Raw genomic sequence first — 19,065 nt, 5'->3', positions numbered from 1 at the left:
TTGTAGTTGGCAAATTTTTTAAAAGGTTAATTTATAATTTTATTTCAAAATTATTTGATTTAGATGGCTAAGTCGCAGATAATTGATTCGGACAAAAATATTATATACAATTTATAAGCATTAACAAACATTATGATTATTTTCAACAAAAGATAATTCAAATTTTTATCAGTGGATGTCTTTATATGTCAGTTTTATACCTTAAAAGTAATTCTATATATTTACGAAAAAAACATGATCAAGATAACTAGAATTCGAATTGACTGGTGGCCAGAAACTGGTTCTTAACACTGTTAAAAATGGAGAACGAAATTATTAATCCAGAAACTGAGGTAAGTTCTAATTAAATTTTACTGACAATAAGTTCCACGCATGTTTTTTAGTATTTGATAATCAACTTGTTATGCTTTTGACTAACAATTTTGATTGCACATTTGGCCTTCTTCTCTAGACTTCTTGATAAAGTGTGCGTGTTAATATTTTATTATAATGAAAAAGCTCATTATTAACCATCAAAACTGTCAGACTTTCGTAAGTGAATTAAAAGAACTGATGAAATAAATATGATTTTTTGCTGCATTAAGTTATCAAATACAAGTATAAAAAATTGCAGTTGTGCATAATGCAACCCAAAATTAAAGTGAAAGTAGACTTCCTTGCCCACATGTACAAAAAATGTTCTAACCTTCAAAATTCATAGTTCAAGCAATAAATGTCACCAAGTCATACAATTTAGCAGTCAATTAGGTCTGCTATTATGTTAGAGAACTGAGAAAATTTGTAAATGCCTTAAAAGCCAGTAGAATGTGAACTGTCATGTTGATAATACCTTCATTTATTCTACATTATTTATAATATGTTCACACTCTGTCTATACCTGTCTTATCACTCTTAATGTGAATCTTAATCAGCCTTCTTATCTAACTTATCCTGACTATTTGATTATTACTCAATTATGTAACTGATTTGTTTACTCCTTATCTGAAGGATAAAAAAATATGCTCCTTACTGTCAGGAGCGGATCAATGGCTTAAAGAGTGCAGTAAATTTGTAATGAGATAACTTTTGATTTGCACCTTGAATTGTGAACATCTCCTTTTAATATTGGATTTATTTGACTGTTGACAACTTTTATATTACTTGGAATTTTTAAGTTCTGACTGGGTGTATATATTTGTGTTATGTGTGAATATGCTGTAAACTAGAATCATGTCTCATTTCAAGATATGAAGGAAAAGATAAGGCATATTAATTTTTATTTATGCTACAGAAAAAAATTGGAATTAATAAGGATCACATGGGGACAAACTTAAGTAATGGTCCATACCCCACTAGAAAAGTAAAACTTGTACAGAATTTTTTCATATTTTTCAAACATGTATATGAGGATATGTTCTTATCAAATTTTACTCAGTTGGCTGGTCCATCGGTATTATTAAAGCTGGGGCAGTTGCTAAAAATAGAACCGATTGCGGAGAATGGCGCTTTTTCATACATAAAGAATATAGGCCTAAGCCTGAAATTTGACTTTCACAAAATAAATTTTTGACTTACATCCTATTTAAAAGGAAAGAATTATTATTTCAAAACAAAAAATATTATGTAACACTTGCTTATTTATTAAAAAAACAGAGAAATATGCTTACAAATGAGATAAAATGAAATAAATTTTCAAAGCGAATTTAAGCTCATTTAATTTTATTTACGTACAGAATTCTCTGAAATATTGATATCATTTACCCCATAACGTCCATAATCAATTGGAAATAAAACTTCCCAAAGGACCGGCCTTATCAAGATCACAATGGGCGTATTTTTGGTAAAAATCATCAAAACATATATTTTGAAAAAAGATCCGTAAAAATAAAATTGTGCATAGGTTTATTATTTCATCACTCTAAAAAATATGTTTAGATTATTGTTAAATAGAAAACATGATTTAAACAAACTGTTGATTAATCTGTATTATTTAAATTGCAAAAGTTGGTTTCTTTTGAAACTGGTAAGTATTATGGATCGAGATCGGTATCTAGAAATTGCAGTCACACGCGTGGATAATGCTAACTACCTGATATATGCCTTCAAGACAAAACCTCCATTCAGTCTATTCAACCCTTTTTTACTGGTTTAAAGACTGTTTTTAAAATGAAATAACTTTTCTTCAGCGTATGATTTTAATTCTAAAAACATTATGTTGTGGAAAATATATCTATGCTCGTAGCTAAGCGAACAGGATAAAGATGATATAGGTCAAATTATTTCCCCTTGTGTATTTATCTCCCTTAACGTTATGCACTGGAATAGATCTCGGTCAGGATTTCATTTTGGATGTTTATGGACAAATATAGGGATTAATGTTCAAAGATTTGGATTTAATTCAACCTTAAAATGCATTGAAGTAAGCGGTCTATATTTCAAAACGAGTACGCAATCGACACAACCCAGTCATGTTTTCATTTCGCTGATTAATAGGCCTAATTAATTGCAGATGTCAGGATTTTTATTAGATTTGTTTTGAATCAATTTCTAGGTCAGCTTGATTTCTTTGTTTTGAAATACACGTTTTGATGTGAGCACTAAATTAGATCGGGCACGGACAAGACGTAATAACGCGTGAATTACGTCAGATTGTTTTGTGATGTATGGATTATTACCTTAATTACTAGAAGATCATACTGCTTAATTGTGGCTTCACAACTGATATAAATGAGTTGAAACTTGTTATCTTACTTAAGCTAGTAGTATAATAAAATTTTCTGTACTCTTGACTATGAAAAGATGTCAGTCGTTAAGGTTTTTATACCCCCCGCAAACAAAGTTTGGGGGGGTATATAGGAATCACCTTGTCCGTCTGTCCGTCCTTCCTGTCTGTCCGTCTGTGCAATCGTGTCTGGTCCATATCTTTCTTATGGAGAAACATTGAAAGTTCTTACTTCACACAAAGATGGCTTATGACCTAAGGGTGTGTAATGACCTTGACCTAAGGTCATTTGGGCAAGGCCAAGGTTTACATCAATATCTATACTTACCTGCATCAACTTTTTGCATTTTCCCCGAGCTGCCTACGATCATGCCTGAACTTTTGAGACCACCCCTGTGGTATCATCTAGTGTTTACCCATAATGCACAAGCATACTTCCGTTTCAGTTTTGTTCGGGCATTCGAGAAGAAAAGCCGCGTGTTTTTCTTCGATTAAAATTTCTTAAGCCTGCGGTCTTAAAATGTCTGATTCATTTAAAATTTGCGTAAAATGTAATAGAGAAATGACCGTTTTGGATGACCACGCAGAGTGCTATAGACACAGAGTTTGCAACGAAGCATTTCCATGCGAAGTTTGCAGTAAGTGGTCAGAGGAAAAACGGACGTTGATCGAGCGAAAGAAATCTGAAGCGGGGAGAAAGTCAGCTACATTGCCAAATCCAGAAGTTCCCTCTGTGGGGAATAGTGGCAATCGTTCTGATAGTCAAGTTTCCTCTGCGGGAAACGTAGCTGCGTCAGAAATTCTTTCTCCGACAGAAATGAGTCAAAATGGCGGCGACTTGACGCATGGTTCAGTCCCACCTCAAGTAGGTAATTTTCCGCCTTTCGTGTTGGGGAATTTCGAAGCCCAATGGCAGCAATATCAAGAGAATTGCATGAAAAGGTTGATTGACGCTAGAATTAAAGAGTTGGTCCAGGATTCGAATAAACAACCGACTATTGCTATTACGTCTGATGTTCGTTCAGACAGGGCGTGTAACAGGTTCGATAGATTTCGACCGTCAGATGATCAACGCTCCAGAGAATCGGATGACGATGATCTGGTAAGCCACAGAGGTGAAACTGATCAAGTCATAAGCAATTCACTTGATGATGTTATTGATGTTCACGAGGATAATCGTTCAGAGTTTGATAACTCTGTCTTGGGTTCAGTACATACGCATGACACAGACTCTAATGGTTCATGCATGGTAGACTGGAAAAATTTTGTTAAAAAAGTGTCTACAGAACTGAACATCAACTCAGTTGATGCCTCTGAAACTCAGAGCCGAGACTTCAAATCATACATGTCAAATCGTTTGATTGGGACAAAATCATCTACCCCACAACAGTCTTTGCCTATGGATGGGTACATTTTAAACACATTAACAGATGTTGATGAAGAATTCCAGCGAAAAGGTGCGATTCGGACTTATAAAGCATCAGATGATGAAAAATACCGAGTCGCTTCTTCCGACTTTGACAAGTACTGCACAACGCCGCGCCTTGATGACAACATTGAGGACAGCAGTTTTACAACAGGGAGAAAAGGAAACAAAAATTCTTACCGTTTCCGCAACCCTATGTTGCATTCACGCAACAATGAGTTATGGAAGATAGATCAAGGATCTCGACTTCTTCTAAGAGAGTTGACATATGCCTCTCTAATTACGTCCTACGTTGATAACGTTGTATCTGATGAGGACAAGACAGAGGCCCTACAAGCACTCATGCAGGTGTTCAAGTCAATGGCTGATGTTACTTCCCGCATGTTAGTGGGTGCAGTTGCAGCCCGCAGAGCCATTCACATTGAGGATTTGGCTTTTAAAAACAAAGCAACTGAAAACAAACTCCTTGTACAGACAACTCTGAATCCTAAGCTCTTTTGTGGGAAGTATTTTGATATTCTTCACGCAAGTGCAGAAAGTATGCGCGATGCTAAAGAAACACAGCACCTGAGGGGTTCAAAGCAGAGAGATGGTTCAGCCCTCAGTTCTGCAAGGAAAAGAAAGAGAGATGATTCAGTGGGCACCTCGGAACCGAAAGAACAGCAGTCATCCTTTGCAAAGAAGGGAAAGTTTGCTGCAGAAAAGAATCAAAAGACTACTATAGGAAGAGGACGAAATTTCAATTCAAGAGGTTCCTTCAGAGGTCAAACTCGTGGCTCTGCACAAGATCGTTTGGGGTTTCATCCCCCAAAGTAATTTTGACGGATCAATTAGAGACTCGACTCGAGTTGCAGAAATCAGCCAAAGTAGGCTGTCGGATCATTTCGTACCACAGGGAGTGGATGAAAATTACATCCGACGATTGGATTTTAAAAATAGTCCAGGAAGGACTCAAACTTGTGTTCATAAAACACCCTCCAAATACAGGAGTAAGAATAACAAATGTACAAGATGTCGTCCAAAGACAATGTATTTTAGAAGAAATAGAAAGTTTATTAGAAAAGCATTCCATAGAGATTGTTCCCAAGACCCAGGAAGGTCAGGGGTTTTACAGCACCTTTTTTGTTGTTCCAAAACGAGACGGAGGTTACCGTCCGATTCTCAATTTGAAACCGTTAAATATATTTCTCCAAAATCAACATTTCAAGATGGAGTCTCTAAGGTCAGTAATACAGGCTCTGAATGTAGGAGACTGGGTGGCATCAATAGATCTAAAGGATGCATATCTACATGTTCCAATTTATCCAGAAGACAGGAAATACCTCAGGTTTTGCATAGACAATATCCATTATCAATTCAGGTCAATGCCCTTCGGTCTAGCAACAGCCCCAAGAGTGTTTACGAAATTAATGGGGGCAATAGGTGCACATCTAAGAAGTCAACAGATTTCCATTTATATGTACCTGGACGATTGGCTTCTCAAAAATGCAGATCGAATGACATTAGTTCATCAACTAAGGAGAACTTTGTTTCTGCTGATGGACTTGGGCCTGGTAATAAATCAATCCAAGTCAATTCTGCAGCCAACGCAACAGATAACTTATCTTGGAGCACTATTCAACCTCCAACAGGGTATGGTCTACCCCAGTTTGGACCGTTTTCTCAGTCTGTTTGGGGCAATTTCTACCATGGTTATGGAATCTTTTATCCCAGCACGTACATTCCTCAGAATCCTTGGTTTAATGGCAGCCTGTATAGATTTGGTACCTCTTGCCAGACTCAAGATGCGTCCCATTCAGTTCTGCCTTCTGTCCCAGTGGCGTCCACATGTGGACGAACTGGATCATCTGATTCAAATGGACAGTTTCCTCATCCCACATCTTCTCTGGTGGATAGAGAGAGGGAATGTTCTGGCAGGAACGTCTATTCTGAGCTTCAGAGCAGACCTAACCTTGTGGACGGATGCATCAACTTACGGGTGGGGAGCCCACCTAGAGGATCGCAATGTGTCGGGGAAATGGACGGTGATAGAACAGTCATCACATATAAATCTGTTGGAACTCAGTGCAGTGGAGAATGCACTTCATCACTTCAGGGACAATGTCAAACACAGGCAAGTCTTGCTGAGGACAGACAATTCAACAGTAGTGTCTTACATCAATCGCCAAGGGGGGACAAAGTCTGCAGCCCTATGCGTGATGACATGGAGGATTCTGCATTGGTGTCACCTTCTCGGGATACAGCTCAAAGCAGCTCACATTCCAGGGAAAAAGAATGTAATAGCGGATCAGTTGTCCAGAGGGCGACAAATTCCCAAGATGACAGAATGGAGTCTCAACCAAGAAATAGTTCAGCAGATTTTTCGAGTTTTTCCCACTCCAAACATAGATTTATTCGCAACAAGGGAAAACCGGAAACTGGCAGTGTTTTGTTCTCCGTTTCCAGACCCCTTGGCATGGGAATGCGATGCGCTAGCTGTAGATTGGACAGGAATGTTTGCATATGCATTTCCGCCTCCCATATTAATTCCGAAAGTACTCAGGAAAGTGGAACAGGAGTCGTGTGTTCTTCTCCTCATCGCTCCGTTTTCACCAAGACAGTCATGGTTTCCAGACCTACTACATCTATTGGTCGACATTCCAAGGGAACTTCCAATAATAAGAGACATGTTGACTCAAAGAAGAGGGCAGTTCATTCATCCAAGTCCAGAAAGTCTGCATCTGGCGGTTTGGAAAATTTCAAACAACAAAGAACAGAGAATAGATTTTCTGAGAAAGCTAAGTCATTTATCTTCAACTCACGAAGACAGTCAACAAGAAAAATGTATGATGCTAGAATACGAATCTACAAGGAATGGTGTGCCAAGAACCAAAAGGATTCAGTTGAGGCCACTGTAGCTGATTTAGCAGACTTCTTCATCTATTTGCATGAAGAACGTAATTGTAAGCCAAATACTTTAATGGGTTATAGGTCAGCGATAGCATCTATGCATAAGGGTTGGAGCAATAGTTCTGTCAGTAACAACACTGATCTGTCAAAGTTAATAAAAGGAATATACAATTCTGAACCTAATGTACGACCATTACTTCCAAATTGGGATTTGCCGACTGTTCTTTGGAAGTTGTGTGACTCCCCATTTGAACCGATGAATTCATGCGATATGAAGTACCTTACATGGAAGACAGTGTTCCTTGTGGCTCTGGCAACAGCATCAAGAGTAAGCGAAATTCAAGCTCTTTCAATTGGAGAGTCACATTTACGTCTTGAGCAGAATGGAATACGTTTATTACCAAATATACAGTTTTTAGCCAAAACTCAGAGATTAGGAAAGCCATGGAAACCAATATTCATACCAGAGTTTAATAGCTTTGCAACAGACAGTAGAGACTTGCTTTTGTGTCCTTGTAGAGCACTTAAAATGTACCTAAAAAGGACAGAGTCTTCTCGTGGTGATGAAAAGTGTTTATTCTTGACTTACAAATCGGACTCGCAAAAACCAGCATCCAAGAATTCAATTTCAAGATGGATTGTGTCACTAGTAAAGTTTGTGTATGAACATAACAGTGAGACCTTATCTCATGTGCGTGCACATGATACAAGACGATTGGCAACTTCATGGGCCCTTTTCAATGGTGCAACTCTAGAAGAAATTCTACAGACAGCTCATTGGGCAACAGAAAACACCTTTACTTCATTCTATATGAGAGATGTTCCTCAAGGAGAAGCTCGCTTTGCCAAGTCATCAGTTCTTGATACATCGAGATGGGCAAAAGAAAAAGAACAAAAATAGAATATCTTTTTGGGTGAGTGTATTCTTTATTTTACTATTATATGATAGTGATTGTAATCCCGCCCAATATTTCTGCTACAAATTCTGCAAAAAGTTGATGCAGGTAAGTATAGATATTGATGTAAACTGGAGGTTTTTAAAGGTAAAACCCCTGTTTACGAGATATCTATACTTACCTGCATCACCCACCCCTGTTCATTGGGTCCTAGTTGTGTAGGCCCTCACAAAACTGAAACGGAAGTATGCTTGTGCATTATGGGTAAACACTAGATGATACCACAGGGGTGGTCTCAAAAGTTCAGGCATGATCGTAGGCAGCTCGGGGAAAATGCAAAAAGTTGATGCAGGTAAGTATAGATATCTCGTAAACAGGGGTTTTACCTTTAAAAACCTCCAGTCACTGGCAGAAAAAATGCAAAATTTGTGTCCTGTCCATATCTTTCTTATGGAGAAACATTGGAAGTTCTTACTTCACACAAAGATTGCTTATGACCTTAGGGTGTGTCATGACCTTGACCCAAGGTCATTTGGGCAAGGTTAAGGTCACTGGCAGAAAAATGCAAAATTCGTGTCCGGTCCATATCTTTCTTGTGGAAAAACATTGGAAGTTCTTAGTTCACACAAAGATTGCTTATGGCCTAAGGGTGTGTCTTGACCTTGACCCAAGGTCATTCGGGCAAGGTCAAGGTAAAATGCAAAATTTGTGTCGGGTCCATATCTTTCTTATGGAGAAACATTGGAATTTCTTACTACACACAAAGATTGCTTATGACCTAAGGGTGTGTCATGACCTTGACCCAAGGTCATTCGGGCAAGGGTAAGGTCACTGGCAGAAAAAATGCAAAATTCGTGTCCGGTCCATATCTTTCTTATGGAAAAACATTGGAAGCTCTTACTTCACACAAAGATTGCTTATGGCCTTAGGGTGTGTCATGACCTTGACCCAAGGTCATTTGGGCAAGGTCAAGGTCACTGGCAGAAAAAATGCAAAATTTGTGTCCGGTCCATATCTTTCTTAGGAGAAACATTCTTACTTCACACAAAGATTGCTTATGACCAAAGGGTGTGTCATGACCTTTACCCAAGGTAAATTGAGGAAGTTCAAGGTCATTGTTTCAAAAATGCTAAATTCTCTCTGTGTCATGTATTGTATTAATGGAAATATTAGAAGCTAAAATTTTACACAAAGCTTGCTCTTCTCAGGCCACATAAAATTATTTTTAGATTCTCATCCCCGTCTCTCTGAAAATGGCCTGCCCCGATGAAATTTTGGGGGGAAAAATATGTGGAAAAAAAATTGCGGAAAAAATCGGACCTAGTATACCAATAATTCAAATTGTTTAAATATTAAATGGCTGCTTGACAAGTGGATTTCATTTGATTCGAGTCATGGTTGTTAACGGAAGGATGCAAATGTCCTCATGCATCAACAGTTAACTTATAATAAATTAAAATGGAATTAAAGGATAAAAATTGGTTTGTTTACTCCTATTAGCATTAACAGTTTTAAAAAATAGAGCAGTTGTTATTTATAGAAAATAGACAGTGAAATAGATTCATCCAATATTTTCTATGATAGCAAAAATACGCGCGTTCTGATTTTTTTCTTAGCGGGGGGTATCAATTGTGAGCTTGCTCACAGTACCTCTAGTTTACAATTTATTTTTTAGTTTTCTTCTAAGGTGATATGTTTTACGGTGTGACACTTAGGGGTGAGGGCAGCAAAAAATACCCAGATAACTACCCCATAGTCAATTTGACTTGCCTTTACCCAAAACATCATCACCTCCTAGCTAATACATGTAGTAAATACTTTATTTGAATTTGAATCCTTAACTTGCAGACCTAATATGAATAATTGTTTTTCAGAATCCAAGTTATAATCTGCAACAGATTAAAAGGGATTTAGAGGGCTGGAGGGAAGTTCTGCTGCCACTAAATGGACTTTTGCACTGGGAAAAACCGTATTATCCTGCCATCATAGTTGGAGTCAATACCTTTATTTTTTCGTAAGTTTCTTCATTTTTTTATTGTCGCATTTTGATAATAGTGAGGAGAGGAATATACAGTATATTATAAGGGTTATTATCTTTGACAAGTTTTTTTTTTTTTTTTTTTTTTGCTAATCACACATGTTCAAGATTATGTTACCGTTTAAATTTGTCCAGGCAGTCTTCTGACCATGAGGTAGATACTAGATAGAGGCATGCAAATGTTACACTATTAAAGTATTCACATTGACTTCTTTGTCTTAGTATTTCTGATTGTTAAACAACATGAAAAAGATTTTTGGGAACTTTTACTCAATATAAGAGCTATTCAAATAAAGATACACCAATGTATATAAACATGATTTGAAATGATTTCTTTTATGGTTTATCAAAAAAAATTACTTCTTTTACAGTATTTGCTCTTTTGCAAACAGCAGTTATTACAGTTTTTGGGGTTTTTTTTACAGTCTGATATGGTACTTTGATCCCTCAGTCCTTACAACCTTCGCTCTAATAGGACTAGCTGTCAGCCTGATCGATTTCCTGGTACCCATAATTGGACCAAGTGTTGTCACCGCTAAATGGTAAACAGTTTTAGCACATTGGACACTTTTATTTTTGTTCATTTATTTATATCTACTGCATTATAATCAAGTCTTCTGACTGGGTTGTTTAGCTGAAAAGGTAAAGGCCTCACAAGAGTATGATATATTTGAAAGTGAAAACTTTAGCAATGTAAATTTTTTTTGAAAGGATTGAAGAAAAGGCACACATCCTATCAATGTTCTAGCTAATGCACACATATACTTTTATACTGGTTCAAGTTTACTTTAATAAATGGTTATAATTTTTTTGTTTAGGACCAGAAAACAAGAGGAGCAATACCAGGAAATCTGCTGCCGCATTATGAATGCCAAGACTCATTTCGCTAATGCCAAGACCACCATGAGTTCACTGAAGGCAGAAAAACCAAAAATTGTAAGAAATTTAGACCTTAACTCGTCAAAACTTGCAAAGAGTTCCTTTATGAATCTTTTCAAAACTTTTTATTAGAGAGGAGTTACATATATTAAAAAAAAGAAGACACAATAGAATAAACTTGGTTGATTGTCCCAGTTTTCAAAATACATGTATACACTCTGTTCTAGTATTTCCTAATCGTCATGGGAACCTTGGTTGCTATGGCTTGGCTTGGCAGTCGGATGGACAACCTTTGTATGACCTATTTCCTGGGTAAGATTACATGTTTTTAAACATCAGATACAAATTGAAGATGCAACATACATTTTGCTTTTAAAGAGATTTTTTGTTGACATTTATTAAAATAAATTTGATCATATTGAAATAGCCTCAGTTTAAAAAAAAAGTATTCAAAATAAATATTATCTGTTCCATCTACCAGTTTGTAAAATAGTTTTTCAAATAAAAGATTGTGAGAAATGTTGATCCGATTTTTATTTTTTTTTAACAAAGTGAACTTGATTCTGCTGATCCCAGGGATAAGACAGCATGCCGTTCTCCAGAAATACCTGGCCCGATTTCTGAACGTCTGCAAATCCCTCGTCGGAAAAGGACCCAAGAAAATGAAATCAAGCTAGACACAGCAAACAGTTAAGGAGAATGCAATACCAGCATAGTGTCTACGAGTGTAAACTAACCTGTAGATTTTTTTTCCTTCTCTAAATGGTGCCATTATGATTATTCCGGGCTGTGTTTTTGCTTCCTAGACCGTATGAAATAACTTCCTTGAAGTCAAATATTGTTAAAAGCATTGAAGCATATTACATGTATAGTATTTTATTACTTTCTTTTATCAATATTTTTTCTTGTTTATGATTTGTAATTGTTGCATAATCATATGAAATTTATTTCTTTGTGTCCATTATTTGCTTGTCCAGAAAATTATTTGTATTACTGGTAGTATGAAATCCAGGCAGTTATGATTTTTTTTGTCATTACTCATACATGTGCCCAAATCATCAGAGAACTGAGGTTTTGATGGAAAAACTTTCTTTGTCTTCCTGTTGAGTGATGTAAATGGCACATTAACATCGTTTCTAGTTTAAACAATATTGTATTGCGAAATGAAATAGAATTGGACAGCAGGCATCGTTTCTGACTTCTTGTAAAAAATTATAAAGGAAATTGAAAAAATTTGTTCAGCAAATCTTTTGAAGAAGAATCTACCTGTAAGTAACAGCATCTTGCCAACAATTACTGTACCTTTTTTTAGCCGTTTTCAGAAATGTGAAGAGGCAATCCCACAATACAGTCCGTATGGAGTTTTTAGTTTTTGTTTAGTGTTATTTATATATAATTGTGTTGTTATTGATTACTTTAGATGACTATTTCTGTTATTGTTATTTTTTTTTCTCGTACAGTTTTGTTGTCATGGATACTCGTAATATTCATCCCCATCAGCATGGTTTTTCATATTTGTGCATGTTTTCAAAACCCCAAAATATGATTTTTTTGTTGATTGTAAGAAAAAATGGCTATCAGGACATGTCAGTGTCTGAAAATTCAAGTAAAATTTCATTTTTCACTTAAAAATTTTTAAACCTTAAGAATTATGGTAATGGAAATATAATTTCAGCAATAGAATTGGACATAGTTGCAAACTACATTGTAAATTTGTTTTTAGCTCACCTGAACCGAAGGTTCAAGTGAGCTTTTCTGATCACCCGTTGTCCGTCGTCCGTCCGTCCGTCCGTCCGTCTGTCCGTCCGTCTGTAAACTTTTCACATTTTCAACTTCTTCTCAAAAACCACTGGGCCAAATTTAACCAAATTTGGTACAAAGCATCCTTATGGAAAGGGGGTTATAAATTGTTAAAAGAAAGGGCACAGCCCTTTTCAAAAGGGAGATAATTGCGAAACAGTAAGTTTAGGGTGCATGTCTTTAAAAATCTTCTTCTCAAGAACCACGGCACCAGAAATGCCAATATTTACATAAAAGCTTGTATATATAGTGAAGATTCTAAATTGTAAAAATCGTGACCCTCGGACCAAAACTGGGGCCCCAGGCGGGGTTCAAAGTTTAACATAGAAATACATAGGAAAATGTTTAAAAAATCTTCTTCTCAAGAACCACTGCACCAGAAATGCCAATATTTACACAAAAGCTTGTATATATAGTGAAGATTCTAAATTGTAAAAATCGTGACCCTCGGACCAAAACTGGGGCCCCAGGCGGGGTTCAAAGTTTAACATAGAACAACATATGGAAAATGTTTAAAAAATGTTCTTCTCAAGAACCACTGCACCAGAAATGCCAATATTTACACAAAAACTTGTATATATAGTGAAGATTCTAAATTGTAAAAATGGTGACCCTCGGACCAAAACCGGGGCCCCAGGCGGGGTTCAAAGTTTAACATAGAAATACATAGGAAAATTTTTTAAAAATCTTCTTCTCAAGAACCACGGCACCAGAAATGCCAATATTTACACAAAAGCTTGTATACATAGTGAAGATTCTAAATTGTAAAAATCATGATCCTCGGACCAAAACTGGGGCCCCAGGCGGGGTTCAAAGTTTAACATAGAAATACATAGGAAAATGTTTAAAAATCTTCTTCTCAAGAACCACTGCACCAGAAATGCCAATATTTACACAAAAGCTTGTATATATAGTGAAGATTTTAAATTGTAAAAATCGTGCCCCTCGGACCAAGACTGGGGCCCCAGGCGGGGTTCAAAGTTTAACATAGAACTACATATGAAAAATGTTTAAAAATTTTCTTCTCAAGAACCACTGCACCAGAAATGCCAATATTTACACAAAAGCTTGTATGTATAATGAAGATTCTAAATTGTAGAAATCGTGACCCTCGGACCAAGACTGGGGCCCCAGGCGGGGTTCAAAGTTTAACATAGAACTACATATGAAAAATGTTTAAAAATTTTCTTCTCAAGAACCACTTCACCAAAAATGCCAATACATACACAAAAGGTTGTATACATAGTGAAGATTGTAAAAATCGTGACCCCCGAACAAAAAGTGGGGCCCCAGTAGGGGTTTAGATTTTAACATATGTAGGAAAATGTTTTAAAATCTTCTTCTCAAGAACTATAGTGCAACTGTTTGGGATATTACTATGCATACATGTACATCCTTAAATAATGTAGATTCAAAAAATTGTAACTCCCAGACAATTGATGGGCACCAAGAGGGGTTCAAAATTTAAACATTTTAAAAAACATAAAGGAAAAGTTTAAAAATGTTCTTCTCAAGAACTACAATGTTTTAGTTTGTGGAATTTCTATGCATGCATCCTTCGCTTATGTAGATTCCTAATTGGTAAAATCGTGACCCCCGAACAAATACTGGGGCCCCAAGATGGGGTCAAAATTTATTAAAGAAATATAAAGGTAACATGTTAAAAAATCTTCTTCTCGAGAACTACAATGCTTCAATTTGTGAGATTACTATCATGCATACAACCTTGGATAATGAAGGTTCGACAGTTTTAAAATAGTGACCCCTGGACTAATACTAGAGACCCAAGATGGGTTTAAAGTTAAATGTAGAAGTACCGGTATATATGGAAAATGTTTAAAAATCTTCTTTTCGAGAACTACAATGCATCAATTTGTCAGATAACTACGTCAGCACCCTCAAATAGTGTAGATTCGAAATTATAAAAGCCGTGATCTCAATCTAATACTGGGGCCCCAAGAGGTGTTCAAAGTTTAGCATAGAAATATAGAGGGAAAATGTTGAAAAATCTTTTTCTAGGGAACTATAATGCTTCAGCTTGTGAGATAACTAGGCAAGCATCCTTAAATAATGTAGATTCCAAATAATTAAAACTTTAGCACTGGACTAATACTGTGGCCCCAAGAGGGGTTCAAAGTTTAACATAGAAAGATATATTGAAAATGTTTTTAAAAAGTTTTTCTCGAGAACTATAATGCTACAGTTTGTGAGATTACTATGCAAGGATCCTCAAATTGTGTAAACTCTAATGTAGTGGAACCAAGAGTTATCTTTCTTGTGTTCTGTACAGTCTGAGAGTTATTCCTCTTGAAGTGGAATGTTATGTTCAGTTTTTCAGGTTGTGTACGTGCGGTCCCACCGCAGTGCTTCACATTTTCATTCCTATGTTACTATTTATGTTGTTCAAGCCAACCATAAACCTCGGATCATAACTGGGTCCCCAGAAAGGGGTTCAATGTTTAAAATAGAAAAAGCATAATTATGCTACGAAATGTAATGTTACAAGGAACTGCTGTTCAGGTGAGCGATGTGGCCCATGGGCCTCTTGTTTTTTAAATCCATTCTGTTAGTTAAAATTGATTGAGATTATTTATACAGTAAAACTTGTTTAGTACGAACACAGATATAGCGAATTCTCGGATACAGCGAATAAATTCTTAACAAACCTTTGCAAAATTTTACGGTTATAACGAATTCGGATTACGGATATAGCGAACTGATTTTGAGTCCTTTTGAAGTTAATAATAACGAAATTTAACACTTTTATAACGAGTTTCTTTAATAGCACCAAGTGCTCAAACTTTAATAAAGTTTGCACTACTATTTTACATAATATTTTGAATAAATTTCTTTTCATATAAATATTTCGACTCCTAATCCGATCATTATAGGTATCAAAGTAATATATTTTTATTCTAAGCCTTTATTAGTAAAAATTACAGTCTGGTGAAAGAAAACATGTATATAGTGAATTCGCCATAGCTATTATTATGGATTCGTTATACGGATATAACGAATTACAGATATAATGAAGTAAATGAATTGGTCCCTTGGACTTCGCTATAACCGAGTTTTACTGTACAGTAGGTTGTTAAAAATATAAATGTGAAAAATGGTTTATTCTTTTTACATGTAATATTGCTGAATTCATCTTTAGTGTGCCAGTACAGTGTATGTAGAAAATCTGACAAAACAAGCATACAGTAAATGAGACGAATTAATATTATCGTTAAATCTTGAGAATCACATCTCGCAGATTTTAAAATCACGCCTTACTTTTTCTGACAGACCTACACTAAAGGAACTATGATAAAAATTTGGCGTTAATGATTTTATATATCTGCATTTTATTGGAAATAGGTTTAATTGGGGAATTAAGTACTCGCATAAAACAAGGAATCTACAGCATACTGAGTATGTATAGGAATAATGAAGTGGGATTATATGTTATTCCTTTCATAATTCATAAATTCATAGAATGAAAGAGAACCACTCAGAGGCATTGGCCAAGGGAGCAAGATTTTGTTGCAAAGTAATGAACAAATTTAAATGCTTTTATGAATTTTGTTACAAAGATATTATTAAATGTTGAGTATGCACTTTTTTTTAGTGCCATTTGATATGCAAAGTGCTTTGTAGAGACCAAATGCAATGTAATGTGTTTTGAATATAATCTTTCAGGGATATTGTACATATAATAACCCAAATCAACTGTTGTTGTCGTGTATTGGTACCAATGTAATAACTGTACTAACATGTATGTAGAGTTTTCTTCTGTAGTAGCACTAGTAGGAGCTAAATAGATCTCATGTGCCTTGATAAGAAAAAGGCTCAATAAAAGAAAAAAACAAGATTTGAGATATATACATGTAGCAGGTACTGTGGACTCATTAGAATTCATGGTGGCTCGATTTTTGTAGAATTCGTGGGAACCTCTCATCCAGGAATTGAATTCATCCACAAATTAATTATTGTTATAAAGTCATATTTCTCATGTAGGTAGGCTTATAAAATAATACATGAAATAACATCCCAATGAACCTGTAAAATAAGCAATCCATGAAAATTGGCCCCCATGAATTTTAATGATTCCACAGTATGTGTACTTGCAGATTTATACAAATGTAATGATGGCTGAAATATTCCATTTAAAAAAAATCTTTAAAAAAATTTCAAAGGTATGAATTCAGTGGAAGTATATATTGGATTGTTCAGAAACAAGGCCTGTAATATGCATATTAATGTAGGTGGAAGAGAGGCTTGTCAACAATGGTGTCAGACTGTCAGTTCATGATTTTGTTTTCAATGCAGAATGTTGGGACATCTTTTTTTTTAATGAAAATCTAGATTCCTAACAAACCTTTCAGGACTTGCACACATGTCCAATTTCTAGTCATTCAAATTCTGGATGAAAAATAAGAGTTTTCTGACAAGTTTTCTCTTCGTGAAATTAAGGGTATATAAAAGTGTTGTTTATTGTAATTGGTCATACATATGTATTTGTACATGTAATAAGAATGTGTTCATTGTTGTTTAGATATCATATGTAGCTGTGTTTTCAATGTGTATGAGCTTTTTTTACTTGCCTATTTGTCCATTTAGTAATATAATCTAAATCTTTGCAGCATTCACTGTCAATAAAAAAGACCTCCAATACAGAGACCATTGTTTGCTTCTTCCTACTTTACTTTTAAAGGCAAACTTTTTGGATCACATGCAACATGATCATTTTGTTGTAGTACTGTACTACAACTAGACAACATTGAGATGGTGACCATCTCAATGTGCCTGCTTAAATTATGGACAAAGGATGAAAAGCATTTTAAAGAATTTTGCTTCCACATTGACCTTCAACTTAGAAATTTTCCAGCTGGCATAAAACTTCAAATTCTATCTCATTACCCCTTACATACAGGCTTTTTTGTTCAATCTGAGCAAGATTAAGAAAATGGAAAATGATTTACAGTCTAAAACCGATGATAAAGATATCTGGTTTATCCTTCACATTGACTTGGTCCAAATTATAAAGTCTCCATATTCTCCGGACGAGATTTCGGACCAGCGGATGGAAGGAAGGATGGAAGGACAGACTGATCACTATAGGGCGCCTACAGAGCGGGGCCCTAATAAATTTTTCTTGTGTTTCTCTCAAATTGAAGAAGCCTATCTAAAGAAGGTGACAACACACTGTCGGTTCATAATGAATGTGCGTTTGTGCTCACTCTGATTAAAAGCTCATACAATTTTGAAATTTTATCATGCCCATCCAAAACCAAAACTTATTTATATACTGTGTAATGGACAGAATTGGGCTGACAAAGGATTTCTTTTATGTGGTGGAAGTTAAATTAAAGGGATTCTAGAAAATTTACAGAAATTTGGTTGATCAAGGGAATTAATGTTGACCTATATTTGCTCTGGTTCAGGGTCATGTAATGTTGGCTGGTACATGTTGTTTGTACCTAGGGAAAAAATTCTTAGGTTGGCCTAATTAAAAGTACTTGTACAACTGTGTAATCATTTACATGTATATTCGTTGGGGCCAGTTTTCGTGGATCACGGTTTTTAGCTCACCTGAGCTGAAAGCTCAAGTGAGCTTTTCTGATCACTTATTGTCCGGCGCCCGTCTGTCTGTCTGTAAACTTTTAACACTTTCGACTTCTTCTCCTGTACCACTTGGCCAAATTCAACCAAACTTGGCACAAAGCATCATTGGGTAAAGGGGATTCAAGTTTCTTAAAATAAAGGGCCACGCCCTACTGTAAAGGGAAATAATTAGGATTTATTGAAAATTTGGTGATATTTTTAAAAAATCTTCTTCTCAAAAACCATTTGGCCAGAAACTCTGATACTTGTGTGGAAGCATTCTCAGATAGTGTAGATTCAAGTTTGTTCAAATCATGGTCCCTGGGGGTAAGGTGGGGCCACAATGGTGGGTCAAAGTTTTACATAGACGTATATAGATTTAATCTTTAAAAATCTTCTTCTCAAAAACCATTTGGCCAGAAAAGCTGATACTTGTGTGGAAGCATCTTCAGATAGTGTAGATTCAAGTTTGTTCAAATCATGGTCCCCAGGGGTAAGGTGGGGCCACAATGGGGGGTTAAAGTTTTACATAGGAGTATATAGAGTAAATCTTTAAAAATCTTCTTCTCAAAAATCATTTGACCAGAAAAGCTGAAACTTGTGTTGAAGCATCCTCAGATAGTGTAGATTCAAGTTTGTTCAAATCATGGTCCCTGGGGTAAGGTGGGGCCACAATGGGGGGTTAAAGTTTTACATAGTGTATATAGAATAAATCTTTAAAAATCTTCTTCTCAAAAATCATTTGACCAGAAAAGCTGAAACTTGTGTTGAAGCATCCTCAGATAGTGTAGATTCAAGTTTGTTCAAATCATGGTCCCTGGGGTAAGGTGGGGCCACAATGGTGGGTCAA

General features: G+C 35.9%; 1 protein-coding gene across 1 annotated transcript; it reads left to right on the top strand.

The window, feature by feature from the left end:
* The first annotated feature begins 266 nt into the window (after positions 1–266).
* On the top strand, positions 267–17,291 carry LOC128164972 (ADP-ribosylation factor-like protein 6-interacting protein 1). The gene is made up of 6 exons (XM_052829104.1): positions 267–332; positions 9,787–9,926; positions 10,376–10,492; positions 10,769–10,886; positions 11,057–11,141; positions 11,382–17,291. Exons 1-6 carry the CDS (start codon positions 300–302, stop codon positions 11,504–11,506), a joined length of 618 nt encoding a protein of 205 aa, XP_052685064.1. The 5' UTR covers positions 267–299; the 3' UTR covers positions 11,507–17,291.
* The last annotated feature ends 1,774 nt before the right edge of the window (positions 17,292–19,065 follow it).

The sequence above is a fragment of the Crassostrea angulata genome, chromosome 10, assembly GCF_025612915.1.
Source record: "Crassostrea angulata isolate pt1a10 chromosome 10, ASM2561291v2, whole genome shotgun sequence".
Lineage (NCBI taxonomy): Eukaryota > Metazoa > Mollusca > Bivalvia > Ostreida > Ostreidae > Magallana > Magallana angulata.
The sequence above is the reverse complement of the archived record's forward strand: the minus strand, read 5'-3'. Positions and strand labels throughout refer to the sequence as shown.

Coding starts and splice junctions, on each gene's coding strand:
- LOC128164972 (XM_052829104.1), top strand. CDS start 300: ATGGAGAACGAAATTATTAATCCAGAAACTGAG. Junction 333..9,786: donor TTATTAATCCAGAAACTGAG/GTAAGTTCTAAT, acceptor ATTGTTTTTCAG/AATCCAAGTTATAATCTGCA. Junction 11,142..11,381: donor TTGTATGACCTATTTCCTGG/GTAAGATTACAT, acceptor TTTTTAACAAAG/TGAACTTGATTCTGCTGATC.